Here is a 27865-nt window from a genome sequence, read left to right as displayed (position 1 = left end):
GGTGAGCGATTTGGCCCACGAACCTCTTGTTTTGAAGACTTATCTTAGCACTTGGATGGAAAATTCATTTTGTAATTTATTGTTGACTAGTCTCTATTAACATCTAAATATAGTACATCCAAAAGAAGACTGGTTTGTCAGTTAGAATGTGTTCGCCCAAATAAATAATTTCTTGTTCTTGTAGATAAAGTTACAGCATCATATTCTTCTTTGTACCAGATATTACAGTACTGTTTAACCAAGAAAAAAGACGAAACTATGAATAAATATCACATTTATTGAGTTCTATCTACAGCTTGCTACAACTCACAAAAAATCATTTGTATATAAGTATTATGTATTTCATGGTAAGCGTAAATACAAAGAAAAAAATTAATTTTTGAGGAAAAAAAATCAGTTCACTTCAACTTGGTCACAATATTCCACAAACACTATTTACATAAACATGAGTTTTCTATCTACAGGATCAATATAGCTCATTCTTTTATGTGGGAGAAATGTGATAAACCAATAATATACATATAGGTATATTTTTACAAAATGCATCATAAACCCAATACAAAGAGTTGCATCAGACAGATTAACAACATGGCCTACATAACATTTACCTTACACCACTATCCCATGATGCAACTTGTCATAACATTGTAATTATACAGGTCTTGGAGGATTTAAGACACGATTCAGCTGTAAATTTACATTATATTGACATACAGATGAAGGTCAACTATTTATAAAAAATTACACGTCGCCATTTAAAAAACAAAAACATTTCGGTATGATAAGACTCTGAATCCTCCTTTTCACCATTTGATTTCCATCCACGTTAATTATGACATTTTTAAAAATCAAATATAAATTGATATTCAAGTAACTTTCATAGTAAAAATATTTTGAGGGTCAACAACACAAATTACGGTTCTTAAGCAAAACTTTATCTAAAAAACATTTTGAAAAGGGGAATAACTCTTTATTCGTTTCTACCTGAAGAATTCAAATTTGAGTTATTCCCCTTTGAATATGATGTTTCATTAATATACAAGATTTCTTGTGTGCAAATGAAAAAACAATAATCACACATTAGTCCAAATTTTAAGTGGCAACTATGTCCAAGCACTAAATTACACCTGGGTTTTATAAGAACATTCAAACGACTTAAATATGTAAAACAGAGAACATGTACTGTCCATTGAGAATCTACTAAACCAATACCAGGACCAGTAAAAAGCTGTCAACGTGACAGCAAGCCGAGTTTTCTAAATCTTTTATGTCAACAGTATCCATAATCCATTTATCCTGAATTGATAAACACTACCTATCAAGAGAAATGGAGTACCCTATATGCAATATTCTGCCAAAAATGACCTAGTTCAACAGCTAATATTTTTATCATAAATTATTAAAAACAAAATCCAATTAATTTGCACATTTCTGATATAAGTTCAAATGATCTGCAAAACAAGTTCCTATCTTGAAAACCGTGGGAGGAGTTATTCATACAATGGGGTACCCTATATAATATATTCTGTGAGAAAATGACTAAGATCAACAGTAGGTATTCTACAAATTATCAAAAATCAAAATCCAAGTAATATTAACATCTCTGATATATATATAGTTGATCTGCAAATCAACAATTTCCTAACTTAAAGACTGTATGAGAAGTTAGCCGTACAATAGGGGTACCCTTTTGGCAGCTGCCCGCCTGCATGCCCATTTGATCATTTCAATAACTGGATTTCTCCTTTGGAAAACTCGGTTCCAAAAATTGATATCAATGTAAAATGACAAATTACTGTATAGTTCATGTACACAGACCACATATTTTAAACAGATAACACACTGTGAAATAAAATGATAATAAAGTACAATAAGTAATTACTGTATAGTTCATGTACACAGAACACAGGTTCAAATAATGACGCGTTATTTAAAACAAGTCTAGATATCGGTCACTCAGCGGATAATCCAGTTATATTCAATTTTTACACACATAAACATAATACACCTATACAAAGTTTACATTTGTTGATAAAATGTCAGAGTCAGAAAAATCTCATATCATCTATACCGTAACAAAAAATTATTTTTCGGTACAAAGAGTAGAGAAGAACAATTTGACCTTTTTTGGATATTAAGCCTCGCCTATGGGTCCCTGAGGGTGGTAGGGTCATAATTTTCATATTTCAGATTCTTTTTATTCAAGAGATGCTTCATTCCAAAAATGGTAACAATAGAGTCGAATAGACCGTCTAATTTTCATGAAAAAGTTAAAAATGTAAAATTGTAAAGGAAGGACCCACGACGGACACCACACGACAACGGACAAAGACCAATTTCGATTGCTGACATGAGTGACTCGGGTCAGTGCGTCTTTGAAGATAAGGACATCATATTACATTAAGTGGTCTATGTAGCCAATGTCCGTTTTCTGTCTTCCTCTGTAAGGATTTCAAGGAAGGTGTTCTGTTTTCTCCCCTCGTGGTCAGGTAAAATTGGCCCATCTACAGGAAACATAATAAACTAATGAATGATGAAGTTAATGATCAACACCAACATGATATTACTCAGATGAGGACAAGTCCAGCAAAACAAGTTATCTGCGAGCCAATGCTCGCTAGTAACACTCCCGCTCTGAGGTAAATATACAAAATAAGCAAAATTGACTTTAACAGGAAGTTGACGTCCCATTGGTACAAAAATAGATCCCAACATATGGCATGCCTAAACAATGAGTGTGTAAAATACGCAGTACAGTTAAGGCGGTCAATAAAAATATGGGCAATTTTTTGTGATGAAAACACGTATACTTTAGTTAAACTGGCATGTCGTTTTTAAAATCAATAACAGTCACTCAAATGCAATATATTTCTAAAATATATATATAACAGTACAATATTTTATGTTCATAGTGGTCACGTGATATGGCAGTCGCATGGTACAAGCAGATGTATTTGTGGTTTTGAGGTCATTTAAAAAATTCAATATTGCAAGGGCATAATCATGTCAAAATTCAAAACTGAATAATGAAATAACTTGATGTTATATCGTAGATTTTGAAAAACGGTGCGAACTTTTTAAGATAAGAATATTTGTTAGTAGAAACCGTAATTTATAATGCATATGTTGAATAATTTTTAAGGTCACAGGGTTAATTTCATTAAAAAATAATTAATTTGTAAGATTTTACAAGGATCGTAGAAGTTTTTAAGTTACATAGCATATTTCAAATTTACATGTAAAAGTTTGTCGGGATCAGGTAAGTGTATGCCCTTGCAATTAAGTGATTTATTTAGGTACTCAGATTTTAGATATACGATATTTTATACAAAACCGAGGTGGCTTCTTCATACGATGCATACTTTTAACAAAATGAAAATAAGACTATATAGGTAGCATTCTACTAATAATAATTTTAAACAAAATATTCATTTATACTTTTCCGTTAATGTATGACATTTATTTTACTTCGCTATAAAACTGCACGATAGCCTTCAATGATTTAACTTAATGCGTCATTTTGAAGCATATGACGTCATATTTTGTAGTACAGCGAGAACGACATCTCGCTTATTTTTCAGTGTGTACGATATAACGGACATCAAAATTGTAAGTAATAGCATTTCTTGTTTTTAATTAAAAGATTAGTATAAGTTAATTTTACTAATAAATAGATTAATAAGTACTTTCGAGGTTTGTAATATACTGTGATGTCATAATGCACATTTCCCGTTCTTTTTGTCTGAACGGAGTTTATTGACAGCCTTAACTGTGCTGCGTATCAAGCATCTGCAATGAGTAGTTGCTGATTAATCTTTTACAAAATTTGTTTGAAAATTTAGGCAAAAAGTAAACGCTCATCATTTAGACAGGAAATCAATGTCCGATTGGTACAAAAATAGATTCCATTGCCTTAACAAAGAGGGTATTAAAATTTCAAGCACCTGCAATGAATAGTTGCCGAGTAAAATGTAACAGACAGACAGACAGAGGGCGTACAGACAAACAGACACACAAGGGTAAAACAGTATACCCCCCTCTCCTTCAGAGCGGGGGTATGATAACCATAAATGTTGAAATGGAAAAAAGATCTATTACAATTTTTAATCATTCAGTTTTTTTCTTCCCTTTTTTATTATTCAGTTATTATAGACTTCATATGAAAATCTGTTTTGTGTTTATGTTAATCCATTTTTAGCAAAGTAAAATTTGTATAACATTCCAAATTCAGCAACAGACAGCCATGTTTGGATGATCACAAAGTGTGAAATAAACAGGAGTCAGTATTACAGTCCATGTGAATTATACACAGGTCAATTTCAGCTGCAGATGTTGAACAAAGTGACAAACAACATGTTTGGTTTTGAGAGCAGATTAGATTTGTACAGAAACATTTACAACCTGTCAATATCCCAGCTATCTCCATTTTACGGCTGGTGTTGATCTGAACATGTCCTCCCCACCAGGACAGGGTGTGTGTTTATCTACAATAAGTCATTAATTAGCGGTTAATTAATTAATATCATACAGGATATGTAATGATAGAGCTACATCTACAAATTTTAATTTTAAATTGATAACACTGACACATGTATGTTTTAATATTTACAGACATCTAATTAATTAAACTATAATTCAATTGACTTGTAACAAAATAAATAATTACAAATTCCTGTGTCACAAAATAATTACAATGACCTTTTATTCTAATTAAGTAAATACAATGACATGTGACTGTACATCTAATTAATGAAATAGATACAGCTAACCCTGTAACAATGAGCTGTTTATATTGACAAACAATCACACATATAAACATGTCTTACATGTATCTTATTGACTGATAATTAACACGGACTGTGTGTCTTAGTTATCTATATCTAATTAATGTGAATGATAATGACTCAGACTTACCGTCTTGTCCGGTGATATACCTGTATATAACCACCGTGTTGACCCACGGTGATCCGACCCAGAGACGGTGAGTGTTGACATCATAACTCAGGCTCCATGGTGAGAATATCCCTGATGGTCTTATCAGTAGATGTGACAGGAACTGACCGTCCCTGTCTAACATCTGTACTGTGTGGGTTGTATCATCACACACCAGGATGTGTGACAGCGGGTCAGTACAGATTCCAAATGACCGTAGTCCTGATCCTGATGGATGTCCTGTGTAGGAGAAACGATGTCTTCCTCCACGCTCTGTGACCACTACAGCACTGAAACAGTCAGACACCACGACATCCCCATTGTTGTTCTCTGTTATATAGATAGGGTAACCATACAGTTGCAGTCCTGTGTTGTCGTTCTGTATGGTTTGTGTCAGTCGTCCACTCTGGTTGTACCGGGTTACCTTGGCTGTCTGTGTATCATAGTTACACATCCCGACCAGTAGATCCCCAGTGGACGGGCACCAGTACACACACAGTGGTTCCCATGTAGTGTCTGTTCTCTTTATAAATGTGGTGGTTGTTTTCATATTCTTTGACAGTTTGTTGATCTTATCTTTCCTATTTATATAAATCAGTTCACTCTCACTGTTCACTGTGTGTGATCCTCTACCATAACATGAATCCTTCACACGATGTAGAGGGACACCTGTTGTGTCTGTCAACATGAGATTTTTACTATAATCACTGACCCAGACCCGGTCTGATGTCACACAGGAAATGTGATGACAACTATTAACACCTGTCACTGTGAGATAGTGAAGTAACTTGGGGGGAGACATCAGTTTCAGCAGACACTGGTTTCCTTGCTGTGGTTTTTCTGTCCCTGTGGTTGGGATTTCACTCAGTGACTCCATCACATCAGCAGTGGCTGGATTCAGATCTACAAACATCAGACACAAACAGTCAGATGGAAGAGATTGATTACAAACATCACATCTTGTATAATGATTGGTACAGCAATGTTTGTCTGTTGTAATGTATTAATACAGAACCTTTATAAATTAATAACAAACATTTACTGGTTACGGTATCTAATTAATTTATTAATCAAGAAATTATCAACATATTCATGTATCTAAGTAATTGATTTATTACAGACAAGTAATGTATTTGCATCTCATTAAATGCATGTCATGTTGACTGTCTATAAACATGATAAACAAATATGTTCTTACATTATATTGACAAATGAATAACGACTCAGACTTACCTGTCAGAGCGTGCTGTCTGGTGATATACCTGTAGACACACACCTTGCTATTGTTCAGTGTTCCGACCAAGAGACGGTGAGTGTTGACATCATAACTCAGGCTCCGTGGTGAGAATATCCCTGATGGTCTTATCAGTAGATGTGACAGGAACTGACCGTCCCTGTCTATCATCTGTACTGTTTTGGTTGTATCATCACACACCAGGATGTGTGACAGCGGGTCAGTACAGATTCCACATGGCTGTAGTCCTGATCCTGATGGATGTGCTGTGTAGGAGAAACGATGTCTTCCTCCACGATCTGTCACCACTACAGCACCAGAAAAACCATCACTGTCAGACACCACGACATCCCCATTGTTGTTCTCTGTTATATAGCTAGGTTTTCTATACAGTCCCCGCCCTGTGTTGTGGTTCTGTATGGTTTGTGTGAGTTGTCCACTCTGGTTGTACCGGGTTACCTTGCCTGTCTTTGTATCACTGTTATACATCGCGACCAGTAGATCCCCAGTGGACGGGGACCAGTACACACACTGTGGTTCCCATGTAGAGTCTGTTCTCTCTATAAATGTGGTTGTTTTCATATCCTTTGACAGTTTGTTGATGTTATAATTCCTATCTATATAAATCAGTTCACTCTCACTGTTCACTGTGTGGAATCCATTACCCCATCCTCCATGTAAACCACGACATGAATCCTCCACACAATGTAGAGGGACACCTGTTGTGTCTGTCAACATGAGATTGTATCCATCACTGACCCAGACCCGGTCTGATGTCACACAGGAAATGTGTGAACAATGATGGACACCTGTCACTGTGAGAGATTGGTGGAACTCAGCACCAGACGTCAGTTTCAGCAGACATTGGTTTCCTACGCGTCGGTTTCCTCTCTCTGTGATTTGGATTGCACTCAGTGACTCCATCACATCCTCCTTGTTGGGTGACTCAGTCATGGAGAGCTGGCTGGTGTGGAGTGTAGGATGTACCGGTATCTGGGGGAGGGCTGTCTTTATGGAGGAGAGGAATTGTAGCGCACTGAATGTGAATTCTGGCTGTACATATCTGAGTTCATATTCCTGAAGGCTGACAATATGGCTGCTCATTTCTATCATCTGTTTTAAACATCTGTGTTTGAAATCAAAGTCACAAAACACATTACACATGAAATCTTTTCTCACTATTTTAATGACTTTCTTCAGTTTCCGGGCCTTTTTTAACATCTCTGATTGATAGAGGGAGAATTCTGTGTGACAGGTTTTGAAATCAGTTTTGATTCGTGGCAGGAGAACAGGTCTGTAAAAGAGAGCCTCACTTCTGATGGTGTGAATGGTTCCTCTGTGTTGTTGTCGCTTTGTTTTATAAGCGGTTTGTATATCCAGTATTTCATGCTGTCCTTGGCCATAGAGAAAACTTCTGAATCGGTGCGATTGGTCCTCTGAACAAGAATCACACACAGGAACTTGACAAGGTTCACAGTACTTTATATAAACATGGCTAGGATGTCTCACACAGATCTCTTGTGTTGGGATGTAGTTGATTTTATCACGGTGTGACACAACATCATGGTCTATTGTTTTGAGATCTTTTACATGGTTTTCTTTACACTGGGGACACAGATCACATGGACACAATACACAATGGTACTCTGTGTCCCCCGGACACTTAGAACACTTATGCGCCCTATATAGGGAGTTTGCTGTGTCCATGTCTATATTCTTGATTCACAACCTGTTAAATAAAAATAAAGTGTTTTAGAATTATGTAAGAATTATGTCAACCACATTCTTTCAAAACTATTTAATGATATAATAAATTTATACAATATCATTATATAATATCATTTTGTGTGTAGGGAATATATCAATTTAAGCAAGACCTTATTTTAAAATAATAATATATTTTCATTCATAGATAAATTATGGTCTATTATCATCAGATAATAAAAACACTCGACCAGTAGATAATTTTTTTGTTAAAACTTCTTTTTGACATTTTCTGCTAAACACTGGTGACTTTCTCCCTCTTTCTTTTTGCTCTATCTGTATCATACATTCAGTGCTAAGAATGCGCTCACTAACTCTCTCTCCCTCTCTCTCTCTCTCCAAAATATGTACTTTCTTTTTCTATCTCTCTCATTCAATTTCCTGAGAAACATGTACTCTCACTTTTTAAAAATGTACTCCCCTCTCTCTCTCTCTCCTCTCTCTCTCTCTCTCTCTAACATTCACTTTTTAACTTTATCTTTCTCTCTCTCTACAAAATATGTACTTTCTTTCTCTATCTCTCTCATTCAATTTCCTGAGAAACATGTACTCTCACTTTTTAAAAATGTACTCCCCTCTCTCTCTCTCTCTCTCTCTCTCTCTCTCTCTCTCTCTCTCTCTCTCTCACTTTTAAACTTTCTCTCTCTCTCTTACAAAATATGTACTTTCTTTTTCTCTCTTTCTGTCTCTATTTCTCCAAGGTTCCTGAGAAACACGTACTCTTGCTCTCTTTGTCTCACTATCTCTGACATTCTTCATTAAACATTCTCTCTTTCTCTCTCTCTGTGTGTAACATTCACTGTTTAACATGTACTCTTGTTCTTTCTCTCACTCTACCACTATCTCTCTCCAAAATATCTACTTTCTCTTTCTCTCTTTTTTCTCTAATGCCCTTTACTGAACAACATGTATATTGCTCTCTTACTATCTCTGACATTCTTTAACCTCTCTCTCTCTTTCTCTCTCTCTCTCTCTCTCTCCATAATATGTACTTTCTCTGTTTCTCTCTCTATCTCTCAGTTTTCTGATCAACGTGTACTTTTTCTCTCTTTGTTTCACTATCTCTGACATTCTTAATTAATCTCTCTCTCTCTCTCTCTCTCTCTCTCTCTCTCTCTCTCTCTCTCTCTCTCTTAAACATTTAATATTTTCAGACATTCTCTGCCAAGGAAATACAAGTGCTCTTTATTCCAGTCTTTCTTACATGTATGCCAGCTTTCTGTGTCTATTTCTCTCTCAAACAGATGCTCTCTCTCTCTCTCTCTCTCTCTCTCTCTCTCTACTTTCTATCACTTCTTTAACATGTTCTCTTGTTCTGCCTCTCTTCTCTCTCTCCAAAATATGTACTTTTTCCTTCTCTCTTTCATTCACTTTTCTAGAGAACATGTACTCTTGCTCTCTCTATCTCTGATATTCTTCATTAAACTCTCTCTCTCTCTCTCTCTCTCTCTCTCTCTCTCTCTCTCTCTCTCTCTCTCTCTCTCTCTCTCTCAAATGTTTACTATTTTCAGACATTCTCTGCTAAGGAAATAGAAGTGTTCTTTATTCCAGTCTTTCCAACATGTATTCCCCGCCTTTGGGGTATTATTTCCCTCTCAATGAGACGTATGTACATACCCCCCCTCTCTCTCTCTCTCTCTCTCTCTATCTCTCTCTCTCTGTCGCTCAATCACACACACTCTTTTTTTAACATTTATTTACTCGGTAATTGCTGCTAAATCTGCAAGATTGCTCTTCTTTATTTCTTTCTTTCTCTCTTTCACTTTTTCTTACTAACATGTCCTCTCTCTCTCTGTTTCCCCCTTTCTTCCTCTGCTTATCGTGTACTCTTGCTACTCTCTTTTACTTCTTTGCTTCACCAGAACTTTTGCTCTTTCTCGTTCACTTTTTTACTTCTTTGCTTCACCAAAAGTTTTGCTTTCTCTCTCTCCCTCTCTCTCTAACTTTCTCTGTTAAAGATTCCCTTTGCCTCTCCTACACATGCACTCTCTTTCTCTGTGTTATACCATCATTCTTTCTATCCCTCTGCTAAACATGCACTTTTGTTTTCAGTCTCCCTCTCTCTCATTCCCTTTTCTTGCAACATGTACATGAAGTCTTGCTCTGTCTCACATGAACTGTCTGTCTCTCTCTTCAAGGTATCACACCGGTAATTGTTTTCACTATATAGCACTATAGAGGGGAAAAAATTCTTAAAAATCAGTTTGTATTTATCATGACAAAATATTCGAAGAAAATGTTATTTGTTACCTATCTCATCAGCTAACACCATAAAAAGGGCAAGCAATACTGCATTTTCTCAAAATATCTAGCTCCAAACAGGTCTACCCTCAAAACCATGTGTTTTTCATTTGTATGTAAACAGACTGCACACTCCCCAGGAAGCTGCTGCATGTGCCCTGAAAGAAGTAGTCCCTGTGAAAAAAGATCATCACCTAACAAAATACATGAAATATCCTACTCAGTGGTACAAAAAAATTTTAAAACTGAGTAAAGGAAAATGTAACAAGAGGCCCATGGGCCACAAATCGCTCACCTGAACAATAGTCCTTGTATCATTTTATTTCGAAAGGGTTTATTATGAAGTGAACTCTGAATAAATATTGTAAAACTCATTTATTTCAAGATTTTGCCATATATTAAACACTACATAAAAAGAAGAAACAATTTTATCTTTGGCATATTTATATTCATAGTTATTTTACACATCAAATGAGACTGAAATTTAAGCTCTAAAATACCCATTTGCAGTAAAAAAAAATCCCATTTCACTGGAAAAAATTGAAAAATATTCGTTAAATAATTAAAAGATGATATTGGCATCTGTTTTGTATTTCAATCATTAAAAGCTTCTTTATCGATTCATCAAATAAAAATATTGCAGGTGTGATGAGGACATTAGGTATGTTAGATTTTGCATTTCTCATCGATCATCTGTCTTATAGACTAAACTCAAAAAACATGAAAAGTCTATATAGAGTTGATAAAGTCCATCAATGATTCCTACTTTTTTTCCATAACCATTTTTTATCTATGAATCAAAACTTCGTAAAAACTAAGATCCATACCTGTTTGAAGTTGTTTGAATTTATGATCTTTGATCCCGATCACTTGGATCCTGATATGTGAGTAATTGATGTCGGGATCAAAATTCCAAAATAACAAAAAACTAGTCGATAAACATACACATGTATTTCCAGATAATTTAACTATGATAAACTTATCATGGAATTTTCTTTTTTCTTTTTTTTTGAATACATCTTTTAATAAAAATTGATTTAAACAATTTAGAATCTGCATTATCTTAGAATGATTGCATAGTAATCTCACAAACTGTAGCATTGTAATTCTTAAAAAGAAGAGTTTAAAAACATTTTCCCATTATATAAGTCTATGTTAAACTTTGAACATATTTTGGAGCCGTACGTAGTATTAGTCCGGGGATCACGGTTTTCACACTTTAGAATCTACACTATTTTAGGGTACTTGTATAGTAATCTCACTAATTTTAGCACTGTAGTCCTTGAGAATACATTTTTAAAAACATTTCCCCCCATATATTTCTATGTTAAATTTGTCTTTTTTAAGCAACTTTGAACCCCTCTTGGGACCCCAGTATTGACCCGGGGACCGAGATTTTTACAATTTAGAATCTTCACTATATATACAAGCTTTGGTGTAAATATTGGCATATCTGGTGCAGTGGTTCTGAAGAAGAAGATTTTTTAAGACACCCACCCAATTTTCACAGTTTCGCAATTTCCCTTTTAATCAAAGTACTGAAAGTACTGTTAGACGGTGGCGTCGTTTGAAAGTGGCATATTACATGTAACAATGAGTGATGTATGATAATTATTTTTGTCGAAAACCGCGGCCAGTATCGCATTCATGTACTAATACTTAACGCTTACTCGCACAACTAGTCTTGAGTTTCCTACATGGATAATTCTGTGGAAATCGTAGCTGTGATCTCACTCTACACTTTACAAATGCTGTGTCTCTTGGTCGTCATCTTTTGGGAAAGACCCAAAGATTTATCACAGTAGTCTTTGTCGTATAGAAGTTTGTATCTATATTTTGTATCAATATGTTTGTATCTATATCAGTTGACATTAAAACCCCGTTTGAATGGTTGCCACCACATATTGAATGAATAAATCAAATCCAAAGCAATTTCATCACAGTACGCCCAAATATTTGATTGTTTGAAGAAGGGGAATTTTGGTTTATTCCTTTTTGACCTTTGGATTGGCCCCGCAAATGGGAACAACTTTTGAAAAGTGTGGATTGGACTATTGTGCTTTAAATATATTGTAGATTTCTCAAAGTAACGAGAACAAATAAAGCTTTGGTATGATAACATACTTATTTTTACTAACTATTTGGGCATACATATAGTATATTAATTGTCCCTCTCGACAGCATTTTCCCTCATTTTCTTCACGGGGAAAAAGTTGCAGTCTTGTGGATCATCACATTTGCTTTTTTTTTCCTCATAGTCAGTTAATACATTAAGGTGTAAAGAAAACGGAATGGGTTTACAAGAACCTGTTTGATAAAACTGGTATTGCTTTTGGAATGCACGTCATCATGAAACAGAAGAGTAAATCAATATTTTATCTTTGACTTTAGGGGATTATTTCCATTTGCTCACAACGAAAGTGAATGAAAATTTTAAAAAATATCATACAACATTCGGTCGCGGCAGTTTCATTAATCAACGTTTTAAACATTTGTTCTATTGTATTTAGCTATAGATTTATTCAAACCATTTGAATGAATTCGGGAAAGTCACATGTATATTTTATCGCTTCTCAGTACACTTTAACACGCATAAATTACTTGCTACATTAAACTTTTCTAGTAAACTTACAACAAATATTGATTAATTATACAAAATAAGTTTTTAAAAACACCAAACAAACAAAATTCAAGCTGAACGCACGTTTTTCTGACCGTACAGCTGTGTATATAAAGAAGATGGGGGGATAAGATGGCGCAACTGCCCTTTTGGTTTAGTTGTAAAATACAATTTCAAATTTAGCATTTTTTCAATTAAATATATTTGATATGTTATTATGCAAGTTTACAAAATGGTAATTTCTAACTATATTCAGTTTGAAATATTTCAAAAAGATAAGAAAAACATAATAAATTTTTAAGTTTTGGTGGTATCGAACCCAAGTTCTATAAAGTTTCCTAATGGCTGGTGCTCTAACCATGGTGAGCCATTTCATTTACAACAAAGTGCGTTGTTTAAATGCTATATGAGACTATGACCACGAATTTTCGGACTTGTATTATATTTCTAAAACTTTCAATTGTTGAGCTACAAAATGACATTTTTGAACTGTAGTGGGTCATCTCTCCACATTTTTGTTGAGTCCAATCGGTTTATTAAATTCCATTAAACCACATTTAGACTGTAAAAAAAAAATATTGAGCTCAGACCCACTCTATGAAAGAAAATGAATTGAAGTTATAAAAATACACGATTAGGAGGTTTTGACACGCATACGCCAGTTTAAATCAATATATTGCAAGTATATTTAAAATATTTAAAGATTACAATCCGATGTTACGTTAAATATACATTGTTTTTAATTATTTTTTAAAAAAGTATCAGATTTAATGATATTTTAATTTTGCCGTATCTTATCATTCCTCATATGGGCATTTTACACGCCTTATTCGCCTATCTTCTTTGATTTTATTCTTTGCATGTACTAAACAATAGATCTAGGGTTCGCAAATCCCGGCAATATATTCGGAAAGCTATATTTCTGTAGCTCAGCAGAATTCTACAGTCATCTATGAAGCACATTTTTTTGCCTTCATGTTTCATTATTTATCGCAAATATAGCATGAATGTATACGCTACGGCCGATGTAGCATTGTGTTAAGTGATGACACTTTCTAACCGGTGTGTATTTCAATTGCGAGTCGCAACAAACTGGCGCATTTATATAGGCCCGCCTATTTGTAAATGCATGTTGACAAAATGATGCTAACACTTGGAAACAAATGTCGAAGAAAGTCCATAATAGAGTTGTACTCGCGAATTAAGAATCATTTGAGAACAAACGGGGCGATGTTTACGTACATATGTAAATAATGTTATCTGTTAGTGAAAAAATGCCCCCAAACCAAAAAAAAGATGCTCTCTTACATTACCGTTCATTATGTACCATAAATGTATATGGAATATCGCATGTTTTTTCTCACAAAAAAGCTAGCATTTGCTGCAAATTAGAGATAGACGAGCTGACACGCCGTGAAATCCACAAGACGTTTTACAGCATATGTAAAAAAAAATCTGAACTAAAAATCTTTGAAACATCGTAAAATGTAGTTTATAAACATTTAAAATGGGGACTCGATTTGCACGTGAATTTTACAATCCGACGTCGATTAGCGTGTTTGAGAGAAAGTCAGCAGCAAGTAAAGCGTCAACATCTGCAGTAAATATTGTCTGATGAATATTGAGGTGCCTGTAATAAAATGTATGTTTCTACAGACTGAGTGAGGTACGAAATAAGGTACATTGTAAATCACAGGTCAGTCGAAAATTTAACACATTTGTATCGTAAATTTAAAGTTTTTGTGTGTTTGAAAACACATGCACACTTGTAGAAGAAACTGTGCCATTGATCGGTTGAAGTTCAATAAAATGTAATTTATGTAATATTCATTGTCAGTATCTGTTGTGAATTCTTTGGAATAAGCTTCAACAACAAAAAATATACTGCTCAACTAAAACTAATGCGTTGAAAATGGCTGAATTTATCGATGAAGCATAATTGCTGAAATATGAAATGGAAAACCAGTTTAAATAGTGTGTTTCTGACAATTATTTATATCATAAAAAAAAAGAAGCAATTATTGTGAGATCTCTTGACCAATTATCGCAGTGATATAGTTTATATGCAGTCCTGATACAGAGTTAAACGTCAAAACTGGCAGTTTGAGCCTTAATTAATATTATTAATACCGCGTAAGCAGATAGGGTAACGGCTCATTTAAAATAAAACCTAATTTCATACATTATTTAAATGTATGTACAAAATAATTAGCAGCTATAATGCTTAAAATATCTGATAAGATTAAAATGAGTTCTCATACTGAAATCGACACGTAGATAAAACACTGCATACATGTACCTAACAGAGTTATCGTTCGTTATCCGCTAGGGTCCCCGTGAGAAATACCCTTCCGGTCAGGACCGTAGCAATAGACAGTGGATATAAATAGCCACCGTCTAAAAAGGGTTGTGCCCTTTATTTTAATAATTTAGAATCCCCGTCCCATTAGGATGCTTTGTACCAAGTTTGGTTAAATTTGGCTCAGTGGTTCTAGAGAAGAAGTCAAAAATGTGAAAAGTTTACAGAGGGACGGACAGAGGGACGGACAGACGGACGGATGGATGGACGACGGACAACAGGTGATCAGAAAAGCTCACTTGAACCTTCGTTCAGTTGAGCTAAAAATGCAGTCAAGGAAAAAAATAATTCTGAAGTATATATAGAACTACAATTGGCTAATTTCATTTTGATTGGCCGATTACCGGTGTGATACCTTATATCTGTACTTTATCTCTCTCTCTTTCTCTCTCTCATCTGTTCTTTATCTCTCTCTCTCTCTCTTTCAGACATTTACTATTTTTTGACATTCTCTGCTAAGGAAATACCCATGCTCTTTCTTCCAGTCTTTCCCACCTATGTATGCCAGCTTTCTGTGTCTATTTATCTCTAATGGAGACATATGTACTTTCTCTCTTTCTCTTCCTCTCTCTGTCTCAAACTTTCCCTGTTTAACAGTTATTTACTTGGTAATCACTGCTAAATATGCGCTCTTGCTCTTCTTTAATTCTTTCTTTCTCTCTTTCACTTTTTTCATCATTTTCTCACTTTGCTCTCTCTCTCTCTCTCTCTCTCTCTCTCTCTCTCTCTCTCTCTCTCTCTCTCTCTCATTCCCTTTTATTGTAACATGTACATGAACTCTTGCTCTGTTTGTCTCACAGTCTCCCCCAAAACGGAATTAAACAAGCTCTTGACCTCCTATTTAAAATGATGTCAAATTGAATATAGGTATCGGAATTACTTTTCCCACGATTTAACATAGAATGTCAAGAAATTGTTGAATTGTCTACATAACTCCTTTAAAGCCGTTAAATACGGGAAAAAGAATTTTCAAAATCATGACGTCATAATGGTTCTAGCACCAAAAGGACACTCTGGAATAGCCCCAGAGTCAATGAATCTAGATGCATAACAGCTATGTATAGGCTTATTACTCATTATACTTGGACATAATGTTCAAGCTTAAGTATTAATATGTAAGAGTTGAATGTGTCCCAATGAATGACTTTTTACCTTTACCCGCAGAGTTGCCCCCCTTTGCTTTAATCTATAAAAATTAATTCTAAAAAAAATCTATACGGTATAAAATTTAGTTTCAATAGTTTGTATACCTAATGATAAAATACACCTTTCCACCAAAGCATTTATTGATATTTTTAGTATTCACTTTTTTATTTTGATTCACTTTTTTGCTTTTCCCCATAGACCTTAATGCAATCTTCATTAATGAATTACTGCTGAGTTACATGTAATAATATATGTTTGGAAATCTTTTTCTATAATCTAAATTGCTACAAATTAATAACAGAGTATTAAATACATGATGGATATTCAAGGTTTGAAAAATTAGGTCCCAATATAGATCGGATACCTTAACAAACAACAACCCTCTCTCTCTCTCTCTCTCTCTCTCTCTCTCTCTCTCTCTCTCTCTCTCTCTCTCTCTCTGATTTTTTCTGCTAAACATGTACTCTTGTTTTCTTTGGTCCTTTCTCCAACATCACCAAGACTTAATTTTAGGTCTGTTTTAGAAAAGAGGGCTTACCCAAAATTTGCATTTTGTCTGATCCTATTGCAACTTTTTTGTGAAATGTATTATCTGTAGTGAGCTCTTATTTACAATTGATAATTTATGAATTACATGCAGTATTGTCTTTACCCAAGGTAGAGAACAGACTTTAACTGTTATCAAAAAACAAATCAAACCTTATTATCAAATATATGTAAAACTAGACACGATCTTGTTGCGAGCAACGAGGAGGTCTTCCGTCCGATTTTTAGAATATGGAATAACCTTACTCTTGACCTTCATCAACGAAACGTATCCGGAAAAGGAGGCAGGCTATATGAGTGAAAGACTATCTATACCTTTGGTGTCCCTTATTTGAGAGATCAGCTCCTTTTCATTCATTTTAGTTAAAAGGTATTTTTGTGTACCATTAATAAGTATTTAGAAATTGGTTACCGTTTTTGAGATATCTGGGAAAAATCGTTTTGATATCCGGTCCTAAAACTCCTTTTAGGGTCCAGATAAAAACAAAATATGGTTGTACATTGTTAAGCTCAATATGTTGAGCATCTTTTGTAAAATATTGCTTATCCAAATGTTTCTTCATTTTGAGATATTGAGCATCAAAGCTTTTGACTTCTGGCCCCTTCAAATCCCTAATTACGTAACATAAGAGTAAATGATTGCCATGTACATATACATAACAGTAGAATGAACATAATTACTTCTATAACGTATCACAAAATATTTAACAGTAAAAAGTTATCATTAAAAGACTTCAGAGCCCCCTCAGCCCCTTATTAGAAGGGCCAGCCCCTTTTTCATGATTTCAAATGAAAGCTCTTGTCAATTCAAACACTTTTTGTTCAACAAGTAATTACAAATTTTGTACGTTCTCGAGATATCTTGAGAGGGTCTTGTTAGGGGCCGACCCTGTAACTCCTTTTAGGGACCGCATAACAAGGAAATTATAGTTGATTATTGTTAAGCTCAATATTTTGAGCATCTTTTGTTCAATATTGCTTATCCAAATGTTTCTTCATTTTGAGATATTGAGCATCAAAGTTCTGGCCTCTTAAAATCCCTAATTACGTAACATACGAGAAAATGATTGCCATGACTAGGTTAATGACCTAAGAATAAACATAATTGCTTCTATAACGCATCACAAAATATTTCACGGTAAAAAGTTATCTTTAAAAGACTTTAGAGCCCCCTCAGCCCCTTATTAGAAGGGCCAGCCCCTTTTTCTTGATCTCAAATAAAAGCTCTTGATTTAATTAAGTTTTTTTGTTCAACTTGTTTTAACAAAATGTTTTCGAGAAAAGAGATATTCAAAGAAAACCAAGAAAAATCACGACGCCTTTTTAATCTTAATTTTCAAGCTCCGGCGAGCTTCGGCGCTCTTTGACATAAAGATGATTCAAGACCATTAAACACTATTTCAATCTTTTGTCTATCAGCCCTGAAAAGTTCAACATCATATCTTAAATGGTAAAAGAGGAGTTCTCCGTACAAAATACCCCTATAAAAACTGATAAATCCACGATATCTCAAGACAGGAAGTGACGTCATCAACAAAAAAAAATTCCAACAAGGTTCAGATCAATACCTATCAGAACTGAAGATTTGACATAAATCGGTTGAGCCGTTTCCGAGAAATCGCGTGCACAAAATCGGTAAGAAAAAAAAAAAAATAATAATAATAGGGAAAAAGAAACCTAAGAAAAACAATAAGGTCTTCCGTTGGAAACAGAAGACCTTAATGAGAACTTTCCAAATTATATATGAGGTCATTTATGTTAACTTCTGGCTTCTGACATTTGATTGGCTATCCCCCTTATCCTGGCTGATTGTTTGACTGTCCCCGGGGCAGATAATTGGACAATATCCCGGCCCTGACATTACCACAAGGATATGTTATTCTTGTTTACAGATCTTCCATCAAATGGGGATGAGGGCAATAGTTATATTGTCAGTTCCTTGGTAAGAAATTGATGCAGTCCTCGACCTAGGCTTTGTGGCAACAGATCTTACCCCAGGACTAACACTATGACTACTGCCCTCATACCCATTTAAAAGATGAATACTATAATGTCTATGAATGACACACGACAACGAACTTGTGATAGCAATGGGTCTCCTGAATGACTCAGGTGACCTAAAAATACAAAGTATAGCTACACAAACATAGTGATATTACATGAATACTATATAGCTACACAAACATAGTGATTTTACATGAATACTATATAGCTACACAAACATAGTGATATTACAAGAATACTATACCACATAAACTCTTTCTTTGCTCCATCAGTCCACTCTTTATTGATACACAAGGAACCTGTAAAAAGACCTCAAACTATTATACTCTTATTTCCTTAATATATGTTCAAGTTGCAAAACCTATTGTCTTTTTTAATAAGTTTACGAGATTGATGTAGAGCAAAATCAATACCACATAAAAACCCTATGTTGAAGACAAGCTAATACAGTGAAGATGAGTTAATACAGTGAAGTCTCCGATTCCCGGTCGTCTCTGATTCCCAGTCACTCCTATAAGTTTCATGTCACACTGTAATGAAGCAGAACAAACTTTATAAATACATTGATCATGATCAGCAAAAAAAATATTTGAAGGTAAACATTTACAGTCTAAGAAACGAATTAGGAATCAACATGATCAAGCACTTTTGAGATGGAGATTTTCACACGTCTTTGACATACTACTTTCACTTTTTAGCGGTTGATGTAAAAGTTATGGTCGATTTTTAATAGCTGTAAAATATTGCACATGCATTCACGTACATGTCAACAATTGTTCATAGTTCAATAAGCAAACATAGTGATATTACATGAATACTATATAGCTACACAAACATGGTGATATTACAAGAATACTATACCACATAAACTCTTTCTTTGCTCCATCAGTCCACTCTTTATTGATACACAAGGAACCTGTAAAGAGACCTCAAACTATTATACTGTTATATACATGTTCATTGAATGTGTGATGTGTACATTGGATGTTGTATGTACAGTCTTCATGTTGCCCCTTGAGGGCCCTTAATTGGTTGATAAAGAAATTGAAATTGAATTGAAATTGTTCAAAGTGTCTTTTTTAATAAGTTTACGAGATTGATGTAGAGCAAAATCAATACCACATAAAAACCCTATGTTGAAGACAAGCTAATACAGTGAAGATGAGTTAATACAGTGAAGTCTCCGATTCCCGGTCGTCTCTGATTCCCAGTCACTCCTATAAGTTTCATGTCACACTGTAATGAAGCAGAAAAAACTTTATAAATACATTGATCACGAACAATGGGCCTCTCTGTATTTGATCAGCATAAGATATTTGAAGGTAAACAATTACAGTCCGAGAAACGAAACAAGGAATCAAACACTTGAACAAGGAATCAAACACTTTCGAGATGGAGATTTTCACTCATCTTCGTTATGCTTCTTTCGTTATTTAGCGGTGGATGTGAAAGTAGTGTTCTGAAAAATATTGTACATGCATTGACTTATATGTCAACAAGTGAAAAGCTGTCAATGTGACAGCAAACCGAGTTTTCTTTTATGTAAACTGTATCCATAATCCATGTCAACCCTTATCCAGTGAAATGGAGTACCCTACATGTATATGCAACATTTTGCCAAAAAATGACTAAGTTCAAAAGCTGGTATTTTTTCGATAAATTATCAGAAATCAAAATCCTAGCAATATGCACACCTCTGATATATGTACAATTGATCTGCAAAAGAACAACTTCCTATCTTGAAAACTGTAGGAGGAGTTATCCGTACAATGAGGGTACCCTTTTGGCAGCCGCCCGCCCGCCCACCCGCCCGCCATTTTCACCATTTTATTAACCGGATTTTTCCGTTGGAAAACCCGGTTAAAAATTGTTCATTATGATAAGTGCTCAACTAAATTTACACTCATTAATTAATCAAACTGAAGGAGTTGCCCAAATTGCAGGTCAGCTCACCTGAAACATATTTTTCGTGGTTTTATGATATCAAAAGAGGGAGAGAAAGAAATTCAACTAAGTGAAATGTTCCATGTTGCTCTCTATATATTTATCTTCGTTCGTTATTTTTCTTTGTTTTTACTTTACGCAGGGTCACATAACACACACAATGATTATTCTATTCTGAATTACTATATGAGTATATCCCTCTAACTATTTTTTGAATCAGTAGGACAACAAAGAAGTGCCTTTAAGCAAATTAGTTCCTATACTTGCAGAGTGTATATCAGAATGCTTGACACATGTCAGATAAAGAAGATCTGCAATTTTAAATGCAAGTGTCAAAATTGAATTATCATTTGAAGGAGAAAATTGGAATTGTTTGATGTACACCCTTTTCAAAACTGTGAAATTCCCTACTTTAACTTTCATTTTCAGAGTTTTTCAATACAGACGCATTTTGCTGGAAAACGAATCTGACTTCACACCACAAAATTTTAACAGTACTTAGAGAGATAATTGGACGAGCTTTCATTCAAGAGGTCCCTCGTTGGTGAACGAAAATTAGGGCCGGAGCTATGAACCAGCATGTTAACATTACCGCCTATGAAAAATGCATTAGTGGACTATACTCATATACTCTTATTTACGTTAAGAAATAGGTCCCTGTTTCTTGTGTATCAGTATTTTGAATTTTTTGATCGTGTTTATCTGGGGGCAATATTTTTTCAATGCTGCAAATAGCTGCAGGTCTGAAGCTCCAGATCTGAAAAAAATTGGATGAACAACCTTGGAGCTACAGTGCCACTCATTGAAAAAATTGCATATTTATTGCGCAGATAAACATGCACTAGTTTTGGACTAATTTACCGTTTTTATATGTCACTTTCCTCGCCACAGACTTTCTCCGAAACACACTACCAACCTCGGAAAATCAAAAGTATGTTAAAACATTGAGATCCCTAGTTGCCATTTTTACATGCAAACAAACTGCACTACTTCAATTTACAGGGCTGGTGATTGTGTTTAAAAGACTATCCAAGGAGGCGCGCGGGGGACGATATCAGTAGTAAATTGCATGAAGAATTTAATGGTACTAATTGTTTTCACAGAATTTGCGTATAAATAATGTAAATTAGTCTAAAACTAATGCATGATTTTCTGCGCAGTAAATATACAATTTTTTCCAAGGGTGGCACTGTAGATCCTAGGTCATCCATCTGAATTTTTCAGACCAGGAGCTACAGATAGTCTGACCTGCAGCTATGCTACAAATGAATAAACGTTACCTTTTCCCCCCCAAAAATGACTGTTTAAGGTGGCTCACTATACCATTTAATAGTTTCTCAAATCATTAGAAAATTACTTGATTATGATGGATATCATGGTGGATAAGAAGTATATAATTCAAAAATGTGAAAAAAATTGCAATTTTGGATAAAAACATTTATTTCCAAAATTTTAATTCAGTAAAAGTTAACTCATGATCTGCAGTTCAACAGCCCGCTACTTGAACCACTGAGCTATGGCGATAGTCAACACAAGCGATTGATAAAAACAATTTAACAAAACATTTAAGTCGCCATCTTGTGACGTAGTGTCTTAAAAAGTATAAGTTTCAGTGTAGTGAGGTACCTTAATATAGCTCAGAGAGAGAGAGAGAGAGAGTATAAAGTAAATTCTTACCAGAGTTGGCAAAATGCACTGGGTTGCCAGCGATCCCTAGTAATGTTGTTTTTATGTATGTCAGGTAAAATTTAAACTCCACAGGACATAGTTTCTGGTAATTTTATTTTACTATAAAAGGTGACAAAATAAAATTTACTTGAGTAATATAAAAGTATGTTTGTGATGCTTGTGTGTTTATTCCATTTATCAATCAAACAAGAGAAAAGTTTCAACATGTTCAAGTTCAGAGGCATTTTAAAATGGTATTAAACACAGTCACCGATGAACGGCAACCGTTTCACAATTGAGTTAACTTTGTCAAACAAAATGGCGGCCAATATGGCAGTGCTCATGGTGTGGAAGAATGTTTATAGCTAATATTATTCACAGTACCCCTGATATTCAATTTTTCAAAATTATTTTTTTACAAAGGTTACTGTTATGCAAATCTCGAAAATTTACAGGACACACTGTCTGATGAATTTATAGGCTATTATGCCAACTCTGTGTTACAGGTGGTAAAAAGTCAAGTCTCGACCAGAACTCGAACCCATAGCCTCTGGCGTACCGTGCCAGCGTGTTAACCACTGAGCTATTGAGACCCGATATATTGACTGACAGTCAAACACTTGCATAGGCGTCAGAACCGGGGGGGGGGGGCTTAGCCCCCCCACTTTTTTTTGCAAAGTTAGACCTAACCATTAGTCATATAGCAGAATAGATGGTTCAGCCTCCCGACTTTTTTTCGTAAGAAATATAATTCGTCATTAATGTACGTTTGAAATGTCACGTCGTTCAAAGTATAGAAAAGAAATTAAGTCGCCAACATTTGATGGTAGTTTTGATATTCATGAATATTTCATTCAGTTTGAACAGGTTGCTAAGTGGAATGGGTGGAGTAAGAGAGAATGTGCAAGTCAGCTTATTATGAGTTTACGGGGATCTGCAAGACATGTGTTATCCGAAATTCCTTTGACAAAGTCTGACAATTATGATGTTTTAAAAGAAATTTGTAAAAACTATTTCAATCCTGGAGAAAATGTGAAAGCTTACCAAGTTGAGTTTAAAACAGCACGTAGACAAAATGGGGAAACAGTCGAAGATTTTGGTTATGCTTTGAAAAGGTTAGCCTTAAAATCATATCCACATATTCCCTATAAATACTTAGAACCTCATATTGTTGACCAGTTTATCTTTGGTTTAGGGGATATTGATTTGCAAAAGCATGTTCAGTTTAAACATACCTCCACAATTGAGAAAGCGATAGGACTGGCAATAGAATATGAGAGTGTCGTAAGTACTTTTGTCGCAAACCAAATGCGTGTTTCAGTTCACACAAGTGACACCAATTTTAATGATTTAAAAGCATTTATTAGGGAAGAAGTTCAGAAAGCGTTTTGTGAGCATTATGTTGATGAAGTTGATTCTTTACAGAATTCAAACATGTCTGATTGCCAAAACTTTTCTCATAATATTACCAGTAAATCGTGCCATCTGGTTGGTCATTGTTCTGAAAGTTCAAGCTCGTTAGAAACAACTCATACTCTCGAAAAACATTCAGGGACTAATGCCATGGTCGGGTCATTAGTTTCAGGCCGTTCAAACCTTACCGAACACAGTCGACCATTCGAGGTAGAGGTAGAGTCGCAGAACCAAACAGAAACTGGTAAAACGCCGGGTAAAGTTCAATGTTTTGAAGAAAATGCGGCACGTCTTTTAACCCCAAGGAACCCCAAGGAACCCCAAGGAAACCCCAAGGAACCCCAAGGAAACCCCAAGGAACCCCAAGGATACCCCAAGGATACCCCAATAACAGAAATGAATAACTATTGATACCCAAGGGGGTCTCATTAGAGTGCAAGGGTCACCCCTTACCCATGGTACCCAAATTATACCCCAAGGAACCCCAAAGATAACCTAATAATACAGATTTATAACTCCTGATACACCATAGAACCCCATGGAACCTCAAAGATACGCTAATAATACAAATTTTAAACTCTTGGTACCCCTGGGGACTCACTGGTATTCCAGACACACCTCTAAGAACCACAGGGAACCCCAGGGATATCCCAAGGAACTCCAAGAATACCCTAATAATACAGAATCATAACACTTGATACTCCATAGAACCTCAAGGATACCCTAATAATACAAATTTAAAACTCTTATTAACCCTGAGGACTCATTGGTATTCCAGATACACCTCTAGGAATCCCAGGGAACCCGATGGATATCCAAGGAAACTCCAAGGATACCCTAACGCACCCAAGAAAATGCATGTTTTGGTGAAGTTACTATTGCACCCGATGTGCCTGTTGACTTTAGGTAAAGTTAATTCTTGTCTGAGCGGTGATATCCCCTTACAGTTGTCGTTCGTGGGTACTACTTCTATGTACAAGCCCGTCGACCCAGTATTGTACAGTTACTGCCGACCCGAGCATCCGAAGGGAATTGGCTAAATGTGTTTTGATATAACAATGTCAGTTGAAAGTTAGAGCAGTGTAGCATTTCTAACAGTAACTATCCTCTGTCGATCTTGTTGACAAAACTGGGATAGTATGCATGTTAATAACCCGTGTAAACATAATACTTTTATGTACTGTGAGGTTCCGTGTTCAGTGTGATGATTTGATATATGGATTCCGTTATGATATTTATGACATGTTTATTAATAAATTCTTTTGATTTTTCAGACCACGTATTAACCAGTTTTATTGCAGTTTATCCAGACACGAGGTTGACCAATGTGAGATTTGAAATGGACTGGAACCTGATACATTGAACTCGCCTTCATAATATCCGATGTTATACCAATATCCACTGTGTTCATTCTGGAATCAGCGATATTCGTGAATATTGTGTTAATCGTGTGTAAATGTTGTGTTGTTCGCTTAGTATTATATTTCGGAATGTGTTCCAATTATTGATTGCTGAGGACCATGGAGACTGGTACTGTGAAGTGAACTTAGAAATGTGACATATTCACCTGATTATGTTTTGCTTATTTTGCATTATGTATGATTTAGGGGGAAATTTGGTTTCTTACTTTTATTATTTATCTGTTACTTTATTTTAGTCAAACGCATAGCATTTGTCTTTAAGGGGGGAGGAATGTGGTAGATCGGGATTTTGTTTCTATTTATTATTATTAGTATTCCGATCCCGATGCGATCTATTCTATTACTTTGGTAACGCCCACTTTATACGATAGCCAATAACTTTAATGACATTTGTCTATTGTTCTGTCCCATATATAAACCCATGTAAGTCCTTATTTGACGAAGGAGACGGCTGGTTTCGCTAGCTACTTTTCTCCTGAAGCAGAGAGGGGGAGGGAGAGCTGGTTTCGCTAGCTACTTTTCTCCTGAGTCTCCGTCTCGTCTGTCTAATTAAGGTCCCTGTTAAAGTTAGGTTTTAGGGTTGGGGGATTTTAAGTTTATGCTATTGCCTTGTGTTCCTATTTTGTTATAATAAATTTATAAAGGGTTGTTAATCTTGGTTTTCATTTACTTTGAGTTTGGTTTATTATATCTGGTTTATCTATAGTGAGAGTAAAGTCGTTTTCATACCTTATTCATAATTTAGTAAAGTTTAATTCTTAATGTAGAGGTCAAATTCAGTCACAAAACAAAAATAAACACAACGCATAGTACTGATAAAAACCTATACGGCACTGACCTTCTACAATACATACTGACATACTTGCCAACTGACCCGATTTCGTCGGGTCACACCCGATTTTTCAACCCTTCACCCGATTATTTTTTATGACCCGGCGGGTCATGCTTTTCACCCGATTTTAGTCGAACAACCCGAAAATCTCCCGATTTCCGGATTTGGTTCGTAAATTACGTTGCGCGTTTGACTTCCAGTTATAAACCCAAGCTGAGCTTGGATTTACGTAACCCGTAAACAATGCCGATGGCTATAACAGACACATTATGTGTAATTATTATCGTGAGTTGTTTTGACTAAGCGAAGGTTTAAATCATTTAGTGTGATGGCTTCCAATAAGAAAAGGTCTTCATCGGGGCCAGCGGAATCAAAACCAACAAAAAGAAAACGATATTTTTGTTCCTATCAACATATCTGGGAAAATGAATTCCCATAAGTAAAACAAAGTAATCGAATACAAAACGAGGCTTTTATGTTCTATATAAAGCACATTTGAATATTGGATTTTGTGCCCAAAATGATCTGACTAAACATTCAAAAACGCTAAGTCATGTATAGGATGCTTTTTAATACACATAACTCTTCCAAGTCACTTACAACTTTCATGCCATCATTTACAGAGTTCAAAAGCAAGGTTAATGTAGCAGAAACTCTTTTTGCATTTTTTTTAGCTGAACACAACCTACCATTTTCTGTGTCAGATCACTTTGCAAAATTCAAAATCAGCAACTGTTAGTTAAAATGCTTCTTTGCAATAAAGCATTACACATAAGTTTTTTACACATATTTCTATTGTATATACCTATGAAATGCATGGTAAATATGTCGTGAATGTCGTTACGCACTATGACCAGATTTTTTACTCCAAATCTGGTCATGACCAGATTTTCACATGTTGGAGGTTGGCAAGTATGCATACTGATAAAATTACAAATTTAAGAAAAATGTATGACAAAATAGCTAAATGAAGCTACTCTGAATAGCTTAATAAAGCTATTTAGCTTATGCAAGCTATAAAGCTAAATCTGGAGATTGTACTGGACCTGTTATAGTTGCTACATTTTTTGAATACGCTGTAATTGAAATGCGCTCCTAATGAAACTGTTGGAAGAGTTATCGTTCTTTATGCAGTGATTAAACCGAAAGTAATATAATTAAATATAATTTGTTGTGTAAAACAAATTTGGATAAACATAAAGGGTCATGTCGGTAGATTCTCGCGTAATTTATCAAATGTTATAACAATCGTCTCCGTCATTTGGGAAATACGGGAATACCCGCTTTGTTCTGTAGATACAACTGTGTGTTCTAGGCCTACCGGAAACTCCATAAAAATGGCTCTTTGGGCCAAACATCACGAGACAATCAGTGAAACAGAGGTATAATGATAAGTATATAAATGCAATATAAACAAAGAGAAAAACTTACATGAACATTCTAGGCTTAAATCAACGATCATGATGAACAGACGAACACGGAACAGCGACGATTTGGCTAAATCACGTGACTCCAAAAAGAATGCGATAATGGCTAATGACGCCAAACATCAGAAAACCCTAAAAACCGCTCGTGTAATTTCGAACAATGTTTAATTAATGATTTTGAATTATATTCTAGAATCAAATCACTGTAATTGAATAAAGTCTCAGTTGCATTTGTTTCTATTTAGTTCTATACCTTCCTACTTATTAAAACATATTTTTAAAAAAAAGTGTGTACGTCATGCAAAAATCAAAGT

At 35.1% G+C, this 27865-nt stretch overlaps 1 protein-coding gene across 10 annotated transcripts; it reads right to left on the bottom strand.

The window, feature by feature from the left end:
- Positions 1-257: 257 nt before the first annotated feature.
- Positions 258-27712, bottom strand: LOC105323903 (uncharacterized). 10 transcript variants are annotated; one of them, XM_066075097.1, is made up of 12 exons: positions 27556-27708; positions 22468-22578; positions 20181-20305; positions 19966-20082; positions 19708-19762; positions 19260-19376; positions 19091-19145; positions 10181-10329; positions 6166-7895; positions 4915-5835; positions 4402-4484; positions 258-2504 (listed from the first exon to the last, which is right to left on the bottom strand). In XM_066075097.1, the coding sequence occupies exons 9-11, from the start codon at positions 7871-7873 to the stop codon at positions 4417-4419; spliced, it is 2697 nt and encodes an 898-aa protein (XP_065931169.1). In that variant the 5' UTR covers positions 7874-7895; positions 10181-10329; positions 19091-19145; positions 19260-19376; positions 19708-19762; positions 19966-20082; positions 20181-20305; positions 22468-22578; positions 27556-27708; the 3' UTR covers positions 258-2504; positions 4402-4416. The 10 variants fall into 10 exon arrangements, with proteins under 10 accessions (XP_065931169.1, XP_065931175.1, XP_065931171.1 ...); XM_066075103.1 differs by lacking the exon at positions 22468-22578; XM_066075099.1 differs by lacking the exon at positions 20181-20305 and having other exon boundaries at positions 10181-10345; positions 27556-27706.
- Positions 27713-27865: the final 153 nt, after the last annotated feature.

Source organism: Magallana gigas, chromosome 1, assembly GCF_963853765.1.
Source record: "Magallana gigas chromosome 1, xbMagGiga1.1, whole genome shotgun sequence".
NCBI classification, from domain to species: domain Eukaryota; kingdom Metazoa; phylum Mollusca; class Bivalvia; order Ostreida; family Ostreidae; genus Magallana; species Magallana gigas.
Note: the sequence above shows the minus strand (reverse complement) of the source record. Positions and strands in the feature narration are given on the sequence as shown.

What these genes read in the sequence shown, in the direction of transcription:
- LOC105323903 (XM_066075121.1), bottom strand. Translation starts at nt 7,873, where the DNA reads ATGGACACAGCAAACTCCCTATATAGGGCGCATAAGTGTTCTAAGTGT. An exon ending in CAGACAGCACGCTCTGACAG is followed by an intron (nt 5,836 to 6,165) that starts GTAAGTCTGAGT and finishes TGATGTTTGTAG; the next exon opens with ATCTGAATCCAGCCACTGCT. An exon ending in GTATATCACCGGACAAGACG is followed by an intron (nt 4,485 to 4,914) that starts GTAAGTCTGAGT and finishes GACTTATTGTAG; the next exon opens with ATAAACACACACCCTGTCCT.